Below are 24,440 nucleotides of genomic sequence, written 5' to 3'. Positions count from 1 at the left end.
TCAAACATCGGGTCCCCTAAAGCGAAGTCATAAGCAAGAGTCTGGGAACTATGGATGCAAGCCTGTTAACTGAATTTACAGAGCTCTAGGAAAGACAGATGTGCTCTACTACAGTCGCATCTGAAAGCAGAACTCATGAAGAACAGGCAGGCACAGGAACATAGGACACCTCTTTAAGACAAACATCAGTGTGTGTGTGTGGGGGGTCCTCTGCAATGTGACACCAAACGCCAGGACACATATTTCAGAGTTCACTGCGAGCAACGCACAGGGCCCAGCACTATGAAGCTTAGCAAAGCAAACCCACATGAAGGGTGCTACGTGTGTTGGCTGGGTGGCTCATCCAGCCACTCTGTGAGTCTTACATCTGATGTGTCATATAGAGTATAATCCTGGAAAGTGACTATGAAGAAACAGAGAGCATTTGGCACCTGGGGATGGCCAAGATGGGGACAGCCTCGGCTAAAGGGACAGCCTCAGCCTTCCAAGAGCGCAGAACTAGGATGCCGAGCACGCTGTCTGTATTATTTCTTGTTGACAAGCAACTTGAGGGAGAAAGGGCCTATGTAGTGCACAGTTCCAGGATACAGTCCCCCTTGGCAGAGAAGCCACAGAGGCAGGAATTTGGAACAGTATGTCCACAGTCAGATGAGAATATAAATGTGTAATTCTACCCTCTACAGTCCAAGAGGCCCTCCTAGGAAATGGTGCCATCCACAGTGGGTAGGTCTTCCCACCTCATTGATGTGACCAAGATAACCCCCACAGATATGTCCCTCGGCCCACCTCTCAGGTGATTCTAACTTCCGTCACGTTGACAGTTTACACTACCCATCCTACCACCCATGTGCTTGCCCACACACAATCAACTGGGCCTTGCCAAGGCTCTCTTCCCTGTTGGTTGTAAATAGAGTGGCTGCTTCCTGCCCAACCTAAGATCCTAGGTATGAACCTTAAAAGGTGACCCGCCCGGCTAGGCCCCCTTTGAAGATAAACGGATGGCTGACAGTTACCCCAGTCTTCCCTTGTGTCCAGTGTTCCTCCACACAGCTGACATGTATTATCTCTTTAATCCTTTCAAACAGCCCGGTGACGTGGGTACTATAATTAACCCCACTCTTCAGCTGAGAAGCCACAGCATGACACATGGGAAGTTAAGTGACCATTCCTTACAGGAACGGTCTCATCACAGGACAGTTCTAAACCTATGTCAAATTAGAGGTTTGGATGTTAAATGGTAAAAATTCAGGAGAAAAAGAGAATTATTATGGGACTGAGAACATTCATGAAAAAAGATTAAACCCGAAAAATTAGTAGGGTCTGTCCCGGTAGAGAAGACAATGGTATTCCAGGTAGAGCAAAGAATGTGGCCAGGGTTGTGGAACTGAAAGCCGCACAGAATAACTGATGGGCTGGGAGCTCAGGTCAGCAGGTGACAAGCAGGGCCGAGGAGTCAGGGGAGCATAGAGGTGAGGAGTGGGCAGGGGTGCGGCCCTGAGGGCTTTGTTTTCTCTGGATTTTACAGCCCTTAGTCCTCTATGCCCCACAAGATTGCCCAGCAGGACCTGCACAGGGAGACCATAAGGGTAGCCCAAAGGCAAAAGCCTAATCATACTAAGTGGCAAGTTCTCAACACAAGAACACCACAGAAACCAGGCCAGAATTCAGTGGCACTGTCAGGGACTGGAGCTTTATTCCCGTTGGACCTATCGACATATTTAAATATTGAAAGGACTTAGAAAGAACGAGAGTAATTCTTTGTCATGTTCAGGGACAGAGAAAATATTAGAACAGCAATCCTACAGTTAAAAACAGAGAACTCACTAATAAACATCCACAGGGCTGCACAGACGGGAATCAAGGCCCCGCATGGGCTAATAATGGACAATATTTAACAAGTTTTCCCCAAGCGTTAACATCATCACGCCAACACACTGGGCATAACGAAGCTTTTATTTTTATCTTTCTGAGTTCTGTGTCAGTTCTAATATCCCACTTCCTAACTCATACGGATAACGTCTCTCTACATACAAATTATTAATAGCTCCCGTCATTAGGACCAGTTGACTCTCAGATGTCCTCTACTTACAAATATGTACAATATGGATCGGTTTTTAAATCTCAACTTATTGGCTTTCCACATTTCTAAAACTTGGTAGGATTATTTTTTTCCTCAAAGAAAAGGAATGGCATAAATCAAGGCCAAAGAAGAAAAGGCCTTGTCTTTTCCTTCCTGAGGAGTCTGCCTTCGTTCAGTTTGGGGGAAAACGTTTCCTCCATTCCTAATATTTATCTGTGATGTGTCAACATCGTAAGTACCAACAGGTTTTATGTAACATAAAAGCAGTAATGGCTAGTGCCATCCTGGTTGGCCTGAAGCATGCCTAGGGAATTAGTAAAGAACAAAGCCGTGAGAAAAGGAAGAAAAGGAAAGAAAGGAGGCGGCGTTTCATTTCCAGAGGTTAACTCGGGAGGAAGCACCACCCTGAATGTGGGCAGTACCATCCTGTAAGCTGGGCTGAAATGGGGAAGAGGACAGGCATACCCTCAACCAACTCTCCCTCCCTCTCCCTCCCTCCCTCTACCTTCCTCTCACTCCCTCTCCCTCCCTCTCCCTCCCTCCCTCTCCTCAATCCCCTCATTCCTTCATCATGAGCTGCCCTGTCCCACCAGGCCTTCCCTGCCAGGGGAAAGAATGGACCAAAACCAGGAACACCGTCCTCCCCAGCCACCGGCACAGTCCTCCCCACAGCCACCGTCACCATCCTCCGCACAGCCACTGGCACAGTCCTCCCCACAGACACCAGCACAGTCCTCCCCACAGCTAACGGTTGTAAGTAAGGCACCGTGATCACGATGGCTTTCTCTGACATTCTTCCACTCCTTTCTGAACTTCTGCCTGAGCACTTCGGTTTCACCCAAAGGAACCCACAGGGACCAGGAAGACACGCTAAGGGCTTCTTTCCTTACTTCCGGTACATAGTCTTAAGGTGGGTGTGCCCCCCCACCCCCACCCCCACCCCTCGCTTCGTAAACATTTCTCAAGCAGAAAGAAACAGTGTACTGTAAGTACATCCGTGAAAAATGTAAACAACTGAGTCCTGAGCTCTGGGGGCACTGCTGGGGGACAGCAATGTGAAAGGAAATGCCCCACCTGTCAGAGACGAACACCGAGCCTGGAAAATTAGTGTTGTGTGATCCACTATGAGTTTATGAAGCTCAGTTCACTTGAAATTCCTGAGATATTGCTGCAGATTGTCGAAATTGCACTTTTTAAATTGAATTTTTCTGATTAGAAATGTAAATATATGTCACGGTCAATCCACATTTTTAAAACCTTAGTGACTTGTATGTCTACCAGAGAAGAAAATCAAACTGTAACTACAACTGGGCTGGAACAGTAGTACACACGATGGCTTACTGAAGGGGGGGGACACTGATGCTGGCTGCTGCCGTGAAATGCAGCAGATGGGTGAGTAAGAGGGGAGAGTTGTCCATGCATGTGATGAAGTGTCTTTGTTAACTACATATTCTATATGTTGTGTATATGGATGTTCACAGTGAAATTCGCTTTATGTTTGAAATTTTTCATAATAAAAGGTTGAAGGAAAACATGAAATCATAGAGAACCACAGACATTCAGGAAAAATAAAGGCGGCACACAGACACCAAGCATCGACATGTTTTATAAACTGTCTTCCCCACTTCCCTCATTTTCTGATGGGCATGTGATGGCACTGCCCAGGTAGCACTGGATTGTCCCCAAGTCTTCGCCATCACCCACCTGACATGCATCCCTACACAGCGCTGACTGACTTAGAAAAAGTCCCGGAAGTACAACTTCTGACTCGGGAAGGAACCATTTTGAGACCTGCTTCCCTGTGCTCCCTTTTTCTAAACCCGCCTCTGGAAGGGGCACCTCCCAGAACCTGTCCGCCCAGAGGCCTTGAGTCTAAATTCTAAACAATCTCATAAATAAAATGTGTTACTTTCATTGCTACTAAGAAACAAAGGCTCCTTTCCTAAAAATCTAAAGTAGGCTCCCCTAATACTCCCCCACTTTGGTTCCCAAATGCTGAATCCAAGTCAGGGGTGCTGACTCAGACTTCCTGCAGGAATGGCTGCCCCAGCATGGGGACAGGAACTAGGCGAGACAGGGGTGACTTTTTGTGTCAGGAAGTAAGGAAATCGGCAAAACTCAACAGCACATGTCAAAAGACACAGAAGCCAGCCAGAAGGAGCCCTTACTAGCCAAGCTGTACATAGCTTAAACACAGAGATGCCTAAGTGTAATGGACTGTGTCACTGTGAAGTGTAAAACTGTCTATAAACAATTGGCCAGTATATAAAGGGAGGCCAGAGGAGGAACAGGGGAAAAGCTCAGAAGGAGAGAACTTGCTCCTACCACAGTGGACTACCGTGGTAACGTTCTACCTAAGACAGAATCATCAAGGGATGCAAAGCTGTGGAAAGATATTCACACAGCTGCAAAGTAGCTCCCAACAGCCAATCACAAAAGACAAATAGGTGTTTTCACTGCAGAGGAACTGAGTGAGCTCATACCCAGGGGTCCAAAAGTAACATCACCAAAACTAAGACAAGCGACTCCCACGACACAGCACCGAGGACCACCAAGGACACACAACCCCTACGACATTCCCACCACAACCACATAAACCAAACGAGGGGAAATTGGTAAGTCCAACACAAGGGCATTCTGCAAAACCAGTGTTCTCTGCTTTTCCAAACCGTCCAAGTCTTAAAAGGCAAAGAAAGGCGGGGAAACTGTTCCCGGATAAAACAGACCAAACAGACACGTCAGCTAGATGCCGTCTGTCATCCTGGAGTGCATCTGGGTGGAGAAAATTCCCATAAAAGTCTTTTGGGACAAATGGCAAGATCTGAAGGTGGACTATCCAATAAAAGTGATATGACCACTCAACTTCCTGGCTTTGTTAACTGGAGATGCTGAAATACTTTGAATAAATACATATAGCATCTATAATTTATTCTCACAACCAGCCAAAATAAAATAATTATAACCGCATATAAATCAATAGCATAAGTAAAGTAAAAGGCAGATGGTGCAAAATGTCACTACGTGGTAGGCTTCAGTGGTATCATAGGGGTCACAGCAGTCTTGTAATTTTTCTTGGTGTTTGCTTTAAATCATTTTTAAAAACATTTTAAGTAAGTGCAATTTTTGTTCTTTTCAGTAGAAAGGCACCATGTACTTTCTAAAATAGAGGGAAGTACCATATCCTCACTACACTAGAGGTCACAAATGAAGTACAAATAGTCACATAAGCCAAGTTTAAGAATTCGGCATGGGCTGGAGAGATGGCTCAGTGGTTAAGAGCACTGGCTGCTTTTCCAGAGGACCCAGGTCAATTCCCCATAAAATAAATAAACAATTTTCTGGGTGGTGGTGGCACATGCACTCTGTCCCAGCATTTGGGAGTCAGAGGCAGGTGGAGCTGGAGGCCAGCCTGATCTACAAAGTGAGTTCCAGGACAGTCAGAGCTGTTACACAGAGAAACTGTCTAGAAAACAAACAAACAAACAAACAAAGAATGTCATGTACATTCTCCACATTTGACCAAGTTCACAAAACAAACATTTAGTCAAATGTCAGGTAATTTTCAAAGAATCCTGTGAAATAAGAAAAACAATGCCCAAGAAGCTTAGGATTGAGTGTATAAACGGGGTGGAGAGTGGGGGGTGGCGGGGGGGAGGGGTGGAAGGGTGGAGTTGCAGGGGCGGGGGGGGGGGGGGGGTGGTGGTGGTGGTGGTGGTGGTGGTGGTGGTTAGCGTTTATCACCTTGATCTCGTCACAAAAAGTGCCTAGCCAGTAGCCAACACGCATCTTATAAAACACAGGTCCACAAGGGATACACACTTCCCCTCCAATAACCGCCAGGGCTCCACCAGACTTTCACGTTGAACTCCTGGTAATTTGGCAGCGTGGGGTGCCTGGCAAGGAGATGACTAATGACCATCTCTGACGACAACAGGCCCCTAGGCGGAAGTGGCATTTCTGCTTTTTCCTGCTCACAAGTTGACGAGTTCTACTCTTGCAATAGACAAGCAGGATCTGGAGGCTTCCAAGGCTCGCTTTCACCCAGGGCTTTCCTGTGTCGTTCTCTTGGCCCCTCAAACTGTAAGAATGGGACAATGATGCACATCTGATGGAGACGTAGAAAGTGAATGGGCTGCAACTAATGCTCCCTTTCAAAATCAGCTTCCTGCCTCATCCAATAACCACACCAGAAGCTCGTGTGTCAAAGTCCCACAGCCTACCACTCAACATTCTTACGTAAGTGGACGGAATTGGCCTGTTTTCTCTTCTCACCTGGTCAACTAGAGGTCTCAGAGTAAAATCCTGAAGAGCAGGAAGCCTGGCCTTCTGAATTCTACCTGCTCCTCCTACTGAAGTGGCTAATACATTTCTCCAGGCTCTACTTCCAATCTATAAAACGGGGACAATCATACAAGCTTGCTAGATCCAAGAATCCAGTATCAGAAATGATTCTAATGCAAGACCTGGTCTTTACTTAGTACCCTTCTGCTTTGTGTAAAACCTGCAGACAGCCTGCGGCAGAGTCACCTCAGTGCCACTGTCCTGGTTTCAACAATGGGAGAGCTGGCTGAGGACCTCCAACACAGCATACTGGGGACGCGTGGGGGGGGGCGGGCCGACACCCGCGATGCTAACACTGGATTCACATCTCTAACCAGTCATGAGGGCTCACTGGCGGCAGTCAACGATAACAGTATTTTCTGCGTATTTATGGAAAAGTTCACTTGAAAGGAGCAATACGTACTGAAAACTAGACATAAAAAAAAAAATGGCCAAAATAAGCAAAGGGTGAGTCTTAAAAGCTACCAGCTTGTAAGGACAACCACAGCTAATGTCAATACACTGTATACTTCAAAAAGCCAAAGGAGAGACATCTGAATGTTTACAGCATAAAAGGAACGTTAAACAAGACAACGGATATAATGACTCAAACATGCAATGCACACACGTATTGAAACATTCACACGGCTGACTCACAGACGTTCATTTTTGTGTGTGTTCTTAGGGTCAGTTAAAAGGACATTTAAATTTTCAAAAAGGACTTTAAAGAAAGTTACCAAGCTTCGCTCCTTTGGGTCTACTATACAAATTATTTAATTCTTGAGCTATCTATCAAACTGAACGTAGTGGCAGTGGGTGTGTGTGTGTGTGTGTGTGTGTCATATTCCTAAGAAAGATAAAGATTCTAAGAGTTCAGGGCTCATCTACATCCAAGACAAGTTCCAGACTCTAAAAGACAAGACCTTATTCTGATTTTACAAGGAAAGGCAGTTCTGTCAAGTGCTTAATTCTTTATCTCATGAAACGCACCACTGTGAGCGGAAACCTAATAAGCCAGTATTGCTTAATTCAGTAGAAAAATAATACTCTTTGCTTTTTTTTTTTTTTTTTTTTTTTTAAGATAACAACCAGGGATAACCAACGGCAAGGGGTGCAGATGGTAAGCAATGGAAATGTTACCTATTTCTCTGTACTGCCCCCTCTTGGCTGCCCTGGGAAGTGAAATGCTCTAACCCGCCTGTGTCTGTCTATAGGACGGCGAGCACAGGGGATACCGGCTTTTTTATACCATGGAAAGAAAAGCCTCTAGCTTCAGATGACCCCCAGGAGAACTCAACCCCAAAGCACACACCGTAATATTTTCTATTTATGGGGTTCCCAGAATGGAAATTGGGAAAGAGCCTCATGGACCGGCCCCAAAGGACCTGCCGGATCCCTTCCAGCTCTGTGGCCCTCTAACTCTAGGCTGAAAGGTTTACATAAGGGTTCCTGTGGACGCCTCTGGTAGCAGAAGATCTTACCTCTTTCTCTATTTTGAGTAGCTTCTTGACAGCCACCTCCTTGTCCTGTGATATCCATTTGGCTCGATAAACGCTCCCAAAACTTCCTCCACCACAGTTTTCAAAAAACTGCAAGTCGTCAAATTTAATTTGCACAAAGGAGGCACCGAGAGACGACATCTCATAATGACAGAGTAGCAAACGTCCACAAAATCTGGAGAGAGAGAAAGGGGAGAAATGACGAACCGCAAACAGATTAGAGGCCTGCTGCAGATATTTATAACAAGTCCCGTGAAACTTCCAGAAAGACCACGACGACGTCAGGAAGAAAAGCAAGACAGACACATCGAATCGAAAACGCTCACCCTGGCAGCCAGCGCAAAATTCAAGAGCAGCTTGTCCAGGCTTGGGAATGGCTCAGATTTCCCCCCAACAGAACCTGTCATAGCACTTCCTACACATCCCGAGGAGCTCTGCCTAAAGGCCACTGTGTCATCAGGTCTCCTACCGGGAAGGCCTGACACACAGAAACCATGCTTTCAACAGCAGGCTTGCACCGCTCCTCTGGCATGCACGGCATGCCATCTCTCCATGTTGCCCTTGCTTCATACACAGCCTAAGCCTCCGAGCACCCTAGCGCCGGCACAGCCAAAACATACAAAGTAAACACACGTTCAGTGTTTAGACTCCAAATAAGACTGCACTTAGCAGTCAAAGGAAAGCTGGCCACAGGCTTCCAGACGCGTCTCACTAGGCTGCACACTATGGCAGAACCGATTTTCTAAGAGACGTTGTCCCTGATTACCATATATTAAGTCACTCAAAGAATACTGCCAAAGATGTTTAAAAAAATATTATGCTTGTTTCCAGAGGAACCGATGACCCCTCCCAGAGATTACTTCAGTGAGATTCTCTATGACTGAAGGGTTCTACTCTTCCCCAGGTATGTGGCCGTTCTTAATTCTCTATGCCAAACCATAAATTATCATGAAAAACAAATAATGGAGTAAGCTTTTGAGCAAGCATAAAAAGCTACAGGAGGTGGATAAAAGAATCTGGATATGCATCCTTTCTGTAACTGTAAAACACAATATTACAATCCTGGAGCAAAAAGGTGAACATATACTTGAGGGCATTCTTAAAAAAAAAAAAAAAAATGGATTATGCTCCTAATGGTCACCATCACGAAAGACTTAACAAGTAAAAAAAAAAAAAAAAAATCTATGTAAGAACTTAAGCAGGCGGTGGTGGCGCACACCTTTAATCCCAGCACTTGGAGGCAGAGGCCGCAGATCTCTGTAAGTTCGAGGCCAGCCTGGGCTACAGAGTGAGTTCTAGGAAAAGTTCTAAAGCTACATGGAAAAATCCTATCTCAAAAAACCAAAAAAGAAAGAAAGAAAAAGAAAGAACTTAAAGACATCTATGATGAAATACAATGTGTGGTCATTCTGAATTTATCCCCTATAAGCATTTAGACATACTGAAATATGATGCCTGCCACTTACTTTAAGATGATTCTGACACCACCCCCAAAGCACACGAGGGAAGGGGAACACAAGTGTGTAAGAGGGAGAAAGAAATGTGGGAAAATTAAGAGTTACAAATCAGAAAGAGGCATGGGCATCTTACTACCCCGGCCATTTTCTATGAAGTCTGAAATTTTTTTCTTTCAAAATAAAAGGTAGAAAGAAACAGTCTTGACTATAAATTCAGTTTCTCCATCTACCACGCAGGACTTTGCCGGGAGATGCACACGGGCAGCTCACAGATCTCAGTGTGCAGCTGGCTTCGCCACCCCATTTTAGGAACATCAGCTCACTGAAGAATGTTGATTTCCTATGCAAAGTCCAAGTCTGCTCCACTGTGGGGAGAAGGCAAGACAGAAAAACGGAGCGATTTGTTTACCCTCTAACGTTTAGAAGACTGAGTCGACACAAAACAGGGAGGGGGGTGGCTGTGAGGAACACAGACACAGTCTGCTGCTACATTTAATTCAGCAATTTCCCATACAGACACACTACAATTCAGAGTTAACTGCAGAAGATGTTTAGAGAAAACGGAGGTAGATGTGCCAGGCCAACGCAGATAGTGTGTGCAAAGCAAAAAGCTTCACAATTAATGTCGAACACTGTATGCTAGATCTCCACAGGACAGCAGAGGTCAGGTCTGTGTATTTACAATTAACTTTATCCAGTATAAGAATTTAAATTGGACTGCAAAGCTTGTAAGACAATGCAAATCCACAGCCTCCCTGTTCCCCACTCAACTCCCACTACTGACAAAGGGACTCATATCAAGTCCTTTGAGCATTTTCTCTTATTCATCACATTTCTAAGTCATGTGCTTAAATATTATAGCTTCTTAATGTTTTCCATTTTAGATCTTGTTACTAACAACTCCCTGTGAAGGATTCAGTTCTTACACACCACCCTCAATCTCCATACGCTCAGGTTCTATACTGCTCTAACCCTCTGTTTACAACTTCAACATTTGGCTAAGTCAGTGTTATTCCCAGTACCACCATGCAGCAATTATATTTTCCTTGGATAACTTTTTGTTTTTCCTGCAGTTATTGGTTGCTCTGTTTTTGTGTTCTATTGATTGTTTAGCTTTTCATACTACTGATAAACTTACCCAACTCATCAAATTCACCCAGGAACTTCAAAACTCCCAACAAAGTTAAAAAAACAAAACAAAACAAGCAAACAACAACAAAACAACACCAGGACCTCCTTCCTTCATTCTCTGTTATCCTGGAGGAAGGAAGAGCCGTTTTCATGGAAACATTCTTTCTAAACACTTCATCTTGATTCAGCCTGCTGTGGGATGTAATGTATGCTGTGAATGTGTTGCTCTGATTGGTTGATTAGAAAACACTGATTGGCCAGTAGCCAGGCAGGAAGTATAGGCAGGATAAACAGACAAGGAGAATTCTGGGAAGTGGAAGGCTGAGTGAGTAGATGCCAGCCCGTCGTCCAGGGAGCAGCATGTAATGGCACACAGATAAAGCCACGGAACATGTGGCAACATATGGATTAACAGAAATGGACTGAGTTTAAATATAAGAGCTTGTCAGTGAAAAGCCTGAGCTAATGGCCAAACGGCTTTAATTAATATAAACGTCTGTGTGTTTACTTGGGTCTGAGCAGCTGCGGACCAGGCAGGACAGAAAAACTTCAGTTACATCAGTCTGACTGGAATGGCTGCTTCCCAGGCCAGACTGTAACTGGGATTTCATCCCCTGTGCCATCCAAAGACCCTCCTCCTTCACCCTCTGGGGAAAAGCGCTGTCCCTGGATCTTCAGTTCCTCTTTCTTGGCTTAGGTCTGCACCTTGACAACACACAACCCCTACTGGCTCTCTGAGGAACCTGTCTGTTGTTCTAGGAAGGATATTAACCGTTATGTAATTGTGAAAGTATTATTTCATTTTCTTCTAATTAACTTATCCATTCATTTTACAAGTGTAAATGTCTGCATGTGCGTCTGGGGTGCACAGAAGCTGAAGGGGTCATCAGATCTCCCAGAAATGGAGTCACAGGTGGTTGTGAGCCACCATGTGAGTGCCGGGAACTGAACCTGGGTCCTCTGCAAGAGTAGCAAGTACTCTTAACCGCTGAGCCATCTCTCTCGTCTAATTTTCTTTTCCTCAAAGATATTTTTGTTTATTGTATGTGTATGAGTGTTTTGCTTGCATGTGTGTATGTGCACCATGTACATGCCTGGTGCCTGCAGTGTTCAGAAGAAAGCATCAGATCCTCTGGAATTAGTTATAGACAGATACCAGCTTCCCTGAGGATGCTGGGAATGGAACCCATGTCCCTTGAAAAAACAAGCCATCTCTTCAGCCCTTCTTCTCATTTTGAATGCAGCTACAGAGCAGGCTGATGCTATTCTGATTTCTAAACCTTTTACATTTTTTCTAAAAAGCTTTTAGAATCATTTCCTTATCTGTAGAATTCTGCCTTGTATTAGGTAGGACACTCAGTTCCGATCTTTAACTCGTGTCTTTGAATCTCAACTGTCTTGTGTTCCTTTAAGACTTGAGCCGCATTTTTCTCACGCATGCGTGAAGCGCTGTTTGCAGGCTCCCCTTACTGCTGACCTCTGTCACATCCCCATGCTGGGTGCAGGTAACATGTCCGCTTCAAATACCCATCTCTACCTAGCAAACCTGTCCCTAACCATGTCTTTGAAGCCCATCTGAAAAACTGTGTTCTTTTTATCTACTCATCTTTCCCATCAAATTCCCACCAGGACATAAACGCCCTAAACCCAAAAGTCATTTTCATCTGTACCTGGATTTTCAGTACCCCACTTAAAACCAAACAGACAGTGTAGGCGGTTTCTACTCTAAACTATCTGTTGAATGAATGGGTTTTAGTTAATTTTCCCATTATAATTCCTGCAGCTGCAAACATTTCAATCAAACTAAGGACAGGCAGACCTGCCATTTTCATGGTGCCCTCAGAGGACTCTAAATCTAATCCTGTTTAAGAAGCTGCCACAGGCTTCTTGGGAAACCTGGGGCCTCCAGTACTGTGTGCCTCTTAGTTTGGGTTGGAGGAGGGGTGGAGAAACGCCTTCCAAACCAAAGAAGGATGAGATCCATAAGAACGACCTTGACCCCGCTGGCCAGAACCCTCGGCTATGATCACCACCCCGACAGAGGCATCAAGGCACAGTCTTCCACATCAATTACTCACTCTGTCACACCCCCTGCCATTTGGGAATTGGCTCTATAGGAATGAACTATGAACTATTGGATGTTTTATTGAGATTGCAAAAAATTAAGTCCCTTCTTGATTTCTGAAGAGGTTAACAATTTTAGGGTGTCTAGTTCAGGTTTTAACTCCAAGGAGCTCAGCAAGGCATCATACCCTTCAGTGGAAAAGTTTGGTTTCGCTTTCCACCCCCATATACATACATGTTATACATATGTGTGTACACACATGTATATGTGTGTGTGTGTGTACACGTGCGTGCGTGCGTGCGTGCGTGCATGTGCATACACGTATATATATGTATGCATATATGTCAGGCTACGTATGTATATCGCTTCCCCTTTTATTTTAAGTTGCTGTTCAAAGAAGATCAGCTTATGAGCAGAGGAATGACAGATGAGTTGCTGCTAACCAAACCCAGAGCATCTTGGGGAAGATGCTGATCAAATTATCGCATCAAGACCTGACCAAATTATGCTCTAGTCTTTCAGAAATATATCTACTAGTCTAGACCACTGGAGCCGTTTATTAGGCAGGGAGCCATCTATACCCATTTCCTTATAAAGGGTCCCAGGCCACATACAATGTTTTCAACCCACTGTGTCCAAAGACCGGCTTTTACATAATACAGGCGATCACACAGCACTGTACGTGGACTCAGAATGGGACTCTCTAAAATCAAAACATAATACGGGGTCACAAATTTGAAAACAGAAGCAAGGTGATGAAGTCCAGCTATCTGCTTCCTTGAGCAATAGCCAAAACTCTGTGATTTTAAAAATGTCCCTAAGTTAAAAATACAAAAATAATTTCAACTGTTAACTAAACCGATAAAAGCATATATATAGTACCATCTAGTTAATTATAAAAGCAGAACCATATAAAGGTAGAAAAACCTTAAACACAGCATTATTTTACTTTTTACTTTTCCATCTTCTCAAAAAAGGGGCTGGGGTCAGGACTTAGCCCAGAGGTCTTTTGCTTCTTGATTTTTTGAATTGGTATTAGTTCAGGTCAGTCATCTGTCGACATACCCCACTTTATTTCTGTCAAAAATTAAAAACAAAAATAAAAAAGACTACTTGAAGGTCTCACATTTGAAATGCAAAATTTTAAAATTAGATGAGACTGAGTTGAATTCTGCTCCACCTCTCTGGAAACAATCCTTTTTCCTCCAACGAGGACATTTCTGTTGTTTTTTTTTTTTTTTCCCCCAGAGCTGAGGACCGAATCCAGGGCCTTGCGCTTGCTAGGCAAGCGCTCTACCACTGAGCTAAATCCCCAACCCAACATTTCTAAACCTCATGAACAAGGATTTGAGATACTTCCATTTGATAACCCTGATGGCACTGGGAAGCATGACTTCTAAGCACAGATAAGCAGCACAGCAGAGACCCAGTTAGCCAGAGCGAGCCGCAGATCCCAAGGACAAGCTACCAGAGCTCAGCTTGGGTGAAGGACTGTACCTCTGCACAGTTGGCTTCCTCTGGGCTTCCCCTGCGCTCTTCATAGGGAGGCAGAGACTGCATGGAAGGGCCTTACGCATGCCCAGCAAGGAATCTACACACAGCAGTGGCTATAGTGGCTTTCTAACTGTTGTCATAAGCTTTGATGCCATCCATTCTTTCAGCCCTCATATCTGGCATGTTTTCCCCTTCCCGCTTTCAGAATTGTGTTCTATTTTATTTCAATCACTTAAGCTTGCACGAGTATTAACAAATGCCCATGGATGTCTAAGTCCTTTTCATCTGTGAGTATGTATCTTAATTTCTTCTCACCCTTTTGTTTGCTCTCCCTTTGGAGGTTGGGTCATTGTGCAAAACCTATCTTACTAGCAAGGATTACTTATTTATTTCGCAGACAAGGTTTTGCTATATTGTCCAGGTTGGGCTTGAACTTGTGATCCCCCTGCCTCAGCTTCCCAAATGATGAAGTTAAAGATGTACATCAACATGCCTAGCTAGAATTATACATTTTTTCCTTTCAAACTGTTTTTCATAGAGATGAATCCTATTTAAGTCACCAGAAGATTTCTTTTTCCTTTGCCCTTTTAGATACTAGTATTTGTAGGACATATTTATTCAATTACAGTACTCACTTTCTGGGGTCTTCCTTCTGATCTTAGCTACTCAAACCACATGGGCACCTGATTCAACAAAACTATAACCTGCTTTATTAAATACCTCCACGTCATAATGGAAAAATTAAATTAACTTTACTAATAGAGACTGGAATTTCTCTGGATTTTTCTCTTTTGCGTATATATGGACTCATTATTTCTAATACACATACGTCCTCTTTTTCCATCCCTAATTTATACTTTCTTTTTGTCTTCACAAAAGTAGTTATAAGTTTATTTCTGGCACAACATAAGAAGAAAAACTAGTTTGCATCATCGTGATCAAGATAAACTTTTAAAGAGATTTCTCAGGCTGAAGAGATGGCTCAGTGGATAAGAATACTTGCTGTTCAAGCAAAAGGATCTGGTTCAAATCCCTGGCTCCTATGTAAAAGTCACACATGGCAACGCATGCCTACAATCCCAATGCTGTGGGGACAGAGACAAATGGATTCTGGGAGTTCACTAGCCAGCCAGTCTAGCCAAAATGGCAAGCTTCAGATTCAGTGAGAAACCTTGTCTCAAAAAATAAGGCAAAGAGAGATAGAAGACACCCAGTGTCTTCCTTTGGCTCTGCATGTACTTGCCCATTCACAAGCATGCGTGTGCACACGCGTGTGCGCGCACGCGCGCACACACACACACACACACACACACACAAATACACCACACCTGTGCAAGGAAGGGAGAGGAGGGGAGGGGAGGAGAAGAAAGGATTTTTGCATCAGCAAGATGGCTCAGCAGGTAAGAGCACTTGCCCGAGTTTGATCCTAGGAACCCACGTGGTAGAAGAAGGGAACTGACTCCCACGCATTGGCACGTCCAAACATACACATACACACACAATAAAAAATAAAAAACCTTAAAGATGACTTTCAAAAGCAGCCCTCAGCCTTGCTCCGATGGGTGTTTCTTCGCACAGTTCAGTAAGTACATGAACCAAAACCGCTTATCGTCACGTGCTCTACGATGCTGTTTGGAATTACTGTCCTGTATTCTTCTAAGGGCATATCTTTTTTAAAGAACAGGGAAACCTTTGGTTTGATGTACTTCTTCATAATGCCAGGGTCAGAGATTTAAAGAAGCAATTCCTGAACAGACTGCTCTATGTCCTTCTTTTAAAAAAAAATCATTAACGATAAAAGCTACAAAAGTAGGTCTATGAGTCAAACTAACTAGAAGTGTGTCTACTTTGCTATTTTCTTCTAAACTGCTTCCAGAAAAGCAGCGCTCACATAACATAGGCTGAGCCCAGGAAACAGGACTTCTTCCAGCGTGGTAGCCGAGGAGACGAGTCCCCTCTCTATCTGTGCTTTACCATATAAGTAATATGATTCTTCAGTTGGAGCAAAGGTTAAAATCAAAACAAGCTAGTTAAATGAAACATTCTTATTCATCCATTAATATCCCAGTAAATAAAAATCAACTCCCATGGCATGCTTCCTTGCCAGAAATGCCGTTAGCAGAAATAAAATAAATAGGGAAGTGGTTGGTGGAGAGACACTGCGTGAAATGAACGTGTGCTCAGAAAAAGCCCAACTAAGAAACAAGAGGTAAGTACACCCACATCCCGGCCACTGGAGAGGCTCTCATGGAAAGACAGACGAGGTGGGACTGTCACTGAGTAAAGATGGGGGACACGGAGATGGCATATTTCTGGGGCTGTCTAGAAGAATGCACAGGTGCCTGGGGGTGGTACTCATCTGGGTAAAAGCCCACTTCCTCAGCCAGCCTCTCACTCATCGTGGGGATTTGCTGTCTAGTTCTCTACTCCAGAACTGTCCCTGTCAACTAGGAAATACCCAACCAGCCTGGCTTCCGACAAACAAGGTGCAACCTCAGACTGGTTACCTAGAAGGAATGCTTCCTAACGCGGGTCAATATGCGGGTCAGAACCGAGTCATCTGAAGGAAGATGAAGAAGAAGACAGATACGGAGATATTCAAATCAGTCCAGAGCAAGACCTGCATTATACTTTGCTGACTGAGAGGTAATAATGATCTGTGGGTACAAATGACACCATCGCTGGTGACTCGTATAGCCAGCCCCACAAGAAACTCCGCTGCCCTCTCGGCAGTGATGACACATCTCTGAGTGTCCAACGGGAGGAGGAGGAGGCATGGAGTGGAGATCCTGCCTCAGCGAGCTAAGAATGGATGGGTCTCTAAGCTCTGCTTCAGCCTTCCTAGCACAGTGACTAACCAGGCTCATAGAGGTGCTGATAGACCGCCCCCCTTTACTAGGAGACGCACCTGACGGTAAACATGGTGGGGGGGGCGGGTGTTCAGTAATCTCTACCTTCGATGGAAGTAATGGAAGTTCTTGGGCCACACTCTTGAAATTCTTCTCGCATAGCTGGAGAGGTCCACATTCCAATGCCCATCTTGAAGTCTTCTCCCCCATCTCCACAGCAAGGAGCTCTTTCCATCTTGGGACCATCAGGATAAGCACAGACCATACAGATTCTTGGGAGGATGAACTAATTCAATTCTTTCCCTAGCAAAATGGAGTCACACTCCCTCATCCATCAGGCTGGGCTACAAACCTTAACAGGGCCAACCCCATCTTCCCATGTGTTTATGCCCACATAGGCAGTACACACACCACAGACAGTCCTACAGCACTCATCCGACTTGAAGATGTGGAGGAACGAATGTGTCTGTTTAGGTTGGTTGCTCAGTTGAGGAAGACAAGTGTGGAGAGTCCACATGGATTTTTAAGGTTAAATGCAAATGTTTGCCCACATCGGAGGTGCTTATGGGTGTATCTGCAGACCCTCAAAGGGACACACTCTCCTTCCCAGTAGGGTATTTTGATAGAAAAGCTTAAGCAAATATTTACCCCATGGTCTAGAGATAAATGTGTTCCTTCTCCTTTAGGGCTTCCTGTGTGAAGTCCTGAATTGAGACCCTGAAGACAGGAGCTACTCAAAACGAGCCCTGTGAATGGTTCCAAGTGATCCTAGCTCTGGCTTCTCAAGTCATAGCCTTCCCATGTTCCCCTAACATCCACACTCTTCCTATATATATACTTTAGTGTATTAATCTTCAAATTCATTCCCAACATACAATATTACAGAGTCGCTTTGGAAACCGTTGTACGCAAAGAGGATCGGGTAGGAAAATTCCATCTATTCCCAGCATACACATTTAAGGAACGGGGCAAAACACTGTGGGCAAGCCTTGCCTGGGAGAGCCCAGTTAAGCACACAGTTTGAGAAATGTGGGAAAGCCCTCTCTGCACTCAGTCCCAGTAGCTGGGGCCTTGGGGACTTCAGGGACTAGCCCGAGCATTTATTTCCACATGCTGTCTCATAGACCTCTCCCCAGGAAGCAGGTATCACTGTCTCCCAAGGGTGTACACGGCTGGCCAAGCCTCATTTACATATGACACCACTGGGATTCCACATGGGTCCCCTCCTTGTCTTCCACCGTAGGCCTTTTTTCTACCTCAGCATTTCCTGCCTCCTAATTGTCCTTTTTTTTCCTATAAACTGACTCATTTCTTGTTAGGGTAATGACTAGATTGCTTCCTATCCACGTATTTGAGGCTTTGGTTTTCTATTAGCAATGGTGTCAAGGGGTTAAGTATCAGATGTGTGGCTCCTGGTTTTCATGGTGTTTTAGTGGGTGGGGATTATTTGCCTCCTGGTGTACCCAATGTTTCAGCTGTCTCTAGGAGGGTCTGACACAAAAGCCCCTGTATTATCAGCCAAACCATCATGCTGTGGCATGGATGGTTCTCTTCCCTGCACAGGTAACAACTTTGGAGACAGCTGGTTCTATGCTTATTTATGTGTAGTGGGCCAAGGTTAATAGCCACAAAGGAAGTAGCCTAGATCTTTCCCACAGTAAGATGGAAGGTGTCTCAGCTGTTGCTATTATATTTAGATAGACCAGTCCCCGCCCCTTGTCCATCTGTCCTGGGCAGAATAAAATGGAAAACGAATGTTCCCAACTTTTACTCCCAACATCTGAGGATACAGAGGCTCTCTTAATCCAACAATACTGTATCACCACAAACACCTTTCCCCAGCTTAACAGAAGAACTCACTGACTCTGAGTGTGTCAAGTTCTAAACTCCACTGGCTGTTCTACTGGGCACACTGCGAGCTCCATCTGACCTCTTTCACGAAACGTCCCTGTAATTTCTCCAGTGTCTCCGGGGATGATTCAGTTGTTCACCCCAACACCCTTCATAACTCCTGTGCATAACTCTGCAGCCCTATGAGACTCAGTTGCACTGCATAGCCCAGATAGGCACGGAGCCAAAGTATTGCCAATCGCGCTCACTCCGCACAGACTTAAAATACACACTGCAGCTTGCCAAGTTTCCTTATTTGGCAAGAAGGTCCCTCCGTTCCCAAGATCTTTGACCATCCATTTTTAGATCTAAATCTGTGCACTTAATATTTAGTTATTACTTCCCTTCATCTGTTCTTATATATCACGGCTCCCCCTCAAAAAAAAAAAAAAAAAAAAAAAAAAAAACTTTTAAAAGATCCATCATCTACTTGATTACCTAGACAACAAGATGTTTCCCACTTAAACAACTTTTGACTTGCACATTCTTCAGTTAAAAAAAAAAAAAACTTCAACATAATCGCCAAAAGTACTTGCAGAAATTATATTGTAAAAGATGAAAATAAACAGTGCACAGTGCTCCAAAAGGACCATTTTTTCCTCTGTCTTAATTCTCTCTCCAAACGAGCTAAATTCATGTTCATTTACAGTCTCCCAAATCTCTCACTATTGTAGCAGAAATCTAAAACAAAAGACTCTACAAATGACCAAAACCATAATTAAAATGTAGCCATCACTTTTTTTTCTTTTAATAAAAAAAAAAGGGAATGAAAGGGCACTGTAGAGACAGGCCTACACAAAGAAGTCTGGTCTTGAATCATTTGTTTATTTTTATCGTTAAATATTTTGGTAGGTTTGGATCCACTAAATCCTGGCAGCTGGTTTCATCTATGGTCAAGAAAGCCAGAAGATTCGCTACAACCACTTCTGGGGTAAAACAGGAAGACACTTCCACAACAGTCTGAACTTAGATATCAACCCATTCTGGAAGACAGTTCTCATACGCATTATTAATGAAGGCTGCTTATTGTGAAATCGCTGGAACGGGCCACCAAATGGTGTGCTTTCATTATTAACGAAACTAACAAAAACAATAATTATGCTCTCCATAAACAGTGCTTATGCAGGATCTCCAGGCGCATGAAAAACATACATTTTTGAGCAACCCAACAATGACGTGCCATTGTTTTTCAGGCAGTCCCATGTCATCTGGGCAGTTTAGAATTAAAGTTTTTCTGAAGGCTGTCACGCGCGCGCGGGGCGAGGCGTGGCTGCGGCCGGGGAGCACTCATCGCCGAGGCGGGTGTGGGTCCCCGTGCCCACCGCACCCGCGGGTGCTCCCCTGGAAGGAAAGGGTGCTCGGGAAGGGGCAGCCAGCCGCCGCTGGCTCCCCGAGATCGCCGCGGGCTGTGCCAGGCCCGGCTCTTCCGGGCACCGAGTGCCCTACGGGACTGCCCCGGACTTGCCCAAGCCGTACTCGGCTCAGTGGCAGGGGCCCGCGGGGCTCCAGGGCACCGGGCACGAGCCGAGGACAGCCCGGGCGCCCGCCGAGCCCCGGCCTCCCGCACCCGCGCTGCCCGGGTCCCCGCAGGCCCGGGGCCCCGTCGATCCTCCAGGGTGGTGCTCCCTCCCGCCTCCCCGGTCCTCCGCGGGCCCTACCTTGCTCCCGGGCCGGGTGCGAGCGGCGGCGGGGGTCGGGGACGGCGGCCCGCGCTGCTCCCACGCTTCCGCCGGAGTCAGGAGTTGAACATTCCGCCTCTCCGCGCGGCGCCAATGAGGAAGACGTCGCGGCAACAGCACCACCTACCTCCAGGCGCGGAACCGCCGCCGACCGCCCAGCCTCCCGGCACGCCCGGCCGGGCGCCCAGAGGGGAGGCCCGGGCTCGGGGTCACGCAGACCCCAGGGGCTGCATGCCCCCCCCGCGGGACCTGATGCGCTGGCTGGGAAGGGGACACAAGAGGGGAGTCGATGTCTATGGAGACAGGGTTGCAGGTGCCTCAGTGGGCACCATCAACAGGTACTTCGGGGATTTTGAGGAGTCACGACGGCCCTGCTGCTCTGGTTGGTGACTTTAAGATATAAAGTGCCTGCGATTTCACACTGAGGTGACAGAGTCCATGGCAAGTGTGGGAGAAGGAGAAAAAAAAGTGTCACCGGGCTTTAGGAAGAAAAGAAATTGACCGGAGAGGATGGAACCGGAGAGAAAAGAGAGAAGAGGCTGCGAAAGCGGGGGAGACGTTTTCTGAATTAGAGTTTAGACGTGCACACACCTGGAGGACACGTGGAAAGTTGAAATGGAGTAAAATGGGTGTTTGTGTGTTAGGGCAGTGCTTTATATCGGAGCACGTGGCTTACAAGCCTTAAGACTGTAAGCCACATTCTTGCCCCCACCCCGGCCCCCATTCATTTTCGTGGTGATTTAGAGAGTTCCCTAGGAATGAGAACAGGATAAATGGTAGATATTGTCACTTCCTGCTTACATATAGGACCGTGAGGACCTGAGTTAGAAGGTACGGCATGGAATCTTTTTAAAAAAAAAAAAAAAAAAAAAAAGGGAAATTGGAAATGAGAGACATGTTTCAGAAAGAGGCCACAGAAATTGGTGACCCATTCGATTGGCAAAGAAGAAAGCGGTGATGCCAGGATCTGAGACCTGGGTGACTGGAAGAATGATGGTGTCATCGACAGAAATAGAAATCTGTGGAGAGGAAGCTGGCTTCCCGCTGAGTTTTGAAGTCATGAGAGGAAAAACAGGTAGAGATGAAACGAGAAACGGAAATCAGAAGAGAGGCCGAAGGAGAAATAGAAATTTTGAAAACCATTCATTTATGTCTAGCATATGAATGTGGAAGCGTGCGTACACATAAATTAGTGATTTTAAAGAGCCCTCCTGGTCTGTCATTACAAGGACGAAGGATTTGAGATTAATAGCTTACGTCTTGGTAACAGAAGACTGAAGGAAACTGAAAAATCTGTTGTAGGTGATCAAACAATTGCAGAAGCCGCCTGTCTACTCAAAAACTGGGTGACGGGCTCCTCAGCCCACTGCGAGCACTCTGTACCTCAGCTTTGTTAAAGGGCTTGATTGTGTCGTGACTCTAGCCTGGGAATCAGAGAACCTGGCGTTGCTGCTGGTCCTCTGGGTGGTCAGGTGGGACCCTCGCTGGACAGACCTCAGTTTCTTCCTCACCAACAACATAAGGCGTTAGGCTCCAGCTTGCCTGCCAGCCAACCAGCCGTGCACACATCACTGGGAGCATGTAGTTGAAAAACCTCTGTATTTTAATCTAATTATCTACTTTTTTCTTCCTTCTATTTTCCTTTTAAAATTAGACTCAGAGAGTAACCAACAGGAACAATAAACGCTACAAAACAGTTTCGAAACCATACTTGAAAGGAGCATCTCAGACATCCCCCGGTCTTCCTGCTTATGTTGCAAGTTCCTCGGGGCCGTACCTTATATCCTACTGAGCAGACCTTGACTGTAGTAAAAGCACAATGATTCTGTGATAAACTGCTTGCCTCAACCTCGGTTTAAGACTTACTTTTATTTTGTGTGTACAAGTTTTTATCTGCAGGTATGTATGTACACCATATATGTACCTGAGGTCAGGAGAGGGTGACAGGTTCATTGGAATTAGAGTTACAGATGGGTGTGAGCCACCATGTGGGCACTGGGAATCTAACCAGGGCCCTTTGCAAGAGCAGCCAGTGATCTTACCCACTGAGCCGTCTCTCCATCCCCACTGCTTCAACCTTTGGTTTTTCTTTGATCTAATTGCCTGTTTACTTGTGGGCTCTATCAGTTGCTTTAGATCCCAGAGCTAATATAGTCTGCCATTGTGTTTACTCTTACCATTTATTCAGCGTTTTCAAACTTAAAAAAAAAAATCCTGCAAGTTTATGTTTTGATTAATCCTCATTAGGCAGAATATAGATTCATACATGTAAACAGCAATAGCAAAAAAAGTCCTGGCCAAAACTTTGTCAATCCTTGTTACTCCTTCACTTCAAAGGCTTCCCCACTAAAAATAGATGTATTCTCAGCAGTGGTAGGGTTTGGAAGTCCTTAGCACCCTCTTATAACCAAGAACACCCTCAAAAACAAACATGCATTCTAAGTGTGGGGTGTGTGTGTGTTAAATACACCTTCACAAAAATGTTACCTAACCCCTTATTCAATGGGTTGTTTCCCCTAAACTCTCCTTAAATAGGAATCCTGGAAGTGCCTCTAGCTAGCAGAGGGAGAGCAAGCAGGTGACTTAGAAGGAAGGAAGCCACTCTTATCCTCTCGGCCCCTCGAAGTGGTAACAGCCTCAGCACAGGCTAATCGGAGCATTTTCTCTAGTCATCTCAGTCCTCCATCTCAGACTGAGAAACTTAAGAGGTCTGAATCACAGCATCACACCTACAAATTACCCAACTGGTCTCCAAAGGCCAGTGCTTCACCTGCTGTACAACTGTGAGTTCCTAGGAAATTAAGGCAGATAACCAAATATCCCAGGAGGTAAGTATAGTCTTTACCTTAAAACTGGAAAGGACACCTACGTCACTGTCTGCAGAAGACCACTCACTGGAGATGCTTCTCCCTTCCACCATGGGTTGGGAGCAAACACCTTTATCTGCTGCGCCATCTTTCAGCCCTGTATAATGAATGGATTTTGATGAAAAGCAGCCAGATGCAGCAGCTCACAACAGTAACCCCAGCATCTGGGAAGCTAGGGCAAGACGACACTTGTGAGGTTCAGCCAGCCTAGGCTACAGAGTAAGACCTTATCTCAAAAACCAAAACCAAATGAAAAGTAACCATTGTCCAAACATCTTCAAAAATCAGAAAAGTATCTCCCTTCTCTCTCTCTCTCTCTCTCTCTCTCTCTCTCTCTCTCTCTCTCTCTCTCTCTCTCCCTCCTGTTTTGGAAAATCTCCTTAATGCCTGGCTTAAGTAGAAGACATGGATTCTCACTCTGCCTCTGCATTTAATACATTGCACCGCACACATGTACCCTCTAGGAACTCTACACTCGAGCTACACAGTCAAACCCGTCTTAGCCCAGCCCCTGTGTAAGGGTTGTGGTTACTGCTATAGAGTCTAGCGATGCTCTCTAAGTGGGAAGGAGCTCATGCTCTGTCTCAGGACAATGTCTTAGCTCCCTGGAGGAGGGAAAGAAAGTACTTTGCTAGAAATTAGAATTTGTGGAATGCAATGCCGTCCTTATTGAAGCAGCTGCCGCCTTCAGGGACTATGCTGCCTTGTGATTACATGGGATGATAGAGCTGCACTTCCAGGACTCTTCCGTCTGATTCAGGATCAGTCTTTGCCAATGTTTGCCATGCCAGCCCTTCAAATCCAAGATCTAAATCTGAGTTTGTCACAGCCCTCCAGCATCAAGCCTTGCCATCTTCAGGTCCCCCTCGGCCGTACCTTATGGTAAGAAACTGATCGTCTCCTCCTAAAAGGTATGACTTGCTATGGTTTCCTGCTGGATTCCTCGGGTCATTACTAATTGGTGTACCGTGTGTGTGAACACCAGTGCACACTCATTGAAACCAGGAAGTGCCTAGTTTTTCTTTACTGGAACCAGGGAGGGTGGTGTAGCTCAATTTCAGCAGGACCTTTGACAGAGTTCCCAGCATGGTTTCATAAATTAGACAGAC

At 45.3% G+C, this 24,440-nt stretch overlaps 1 protein-coding gene across 3 annotated transcripts in view; it reads right to left on the bottom strand.

The window, feature by feature from the left end:
• The window catches only part of Map3k20 (mitogen-activated protein kinase kinase kinase 20), a 163,708-nt gene extending 143,113 nt beyond the window's left edge, over nt 1–20,595 (bottom strand). Inside the window, exons 1-2 of one of the 3 annotated variants that reach the window (XM_036185842.1) lie at nt 20,444–20,595; nt 7,882–8,074 (exon numbers count right to left, since the gene is read on the bottom strand). In XM_036185842.1, coding sequence (XP_036041735.1) covers nt 7,882–8,040 — 159 coding nt within the window. In that variant the 5' untranslated portion in view covers nt 8,041–8,074; nt 20,444–20,595. Of the gene's footprint in view, nt 1–7,881; nt 8,075–8,225; nt 8,307–20,443 lie in introns of those variants that run through there. The other 2 variants (XM_036185844.1, XM_036185843.1) reach the window with 2 other exon arrangements.
• Nucleotides 20,596–24,440: the final 3,845 nt, after the last annotated feature.

Source organism: Onychomys torridus, chromosome 4, assembly GCF_903995425.1.
Source record: "Onychomys torridus chromosome 4, mOncTor1.1, whole genome shotgun sequence".
In the NCBI taxonomy this organism is placed as follows: Eukaryota; Metazoa; Chordata; class Mammalia; order Rodentia; family Cricetidae; genus Onychomys; species Onychomys torridus.
Note: the sequence above shows the minus strand (reverse complement) of the source record. Positions and strands in the feature narration are given on the sequence as shown.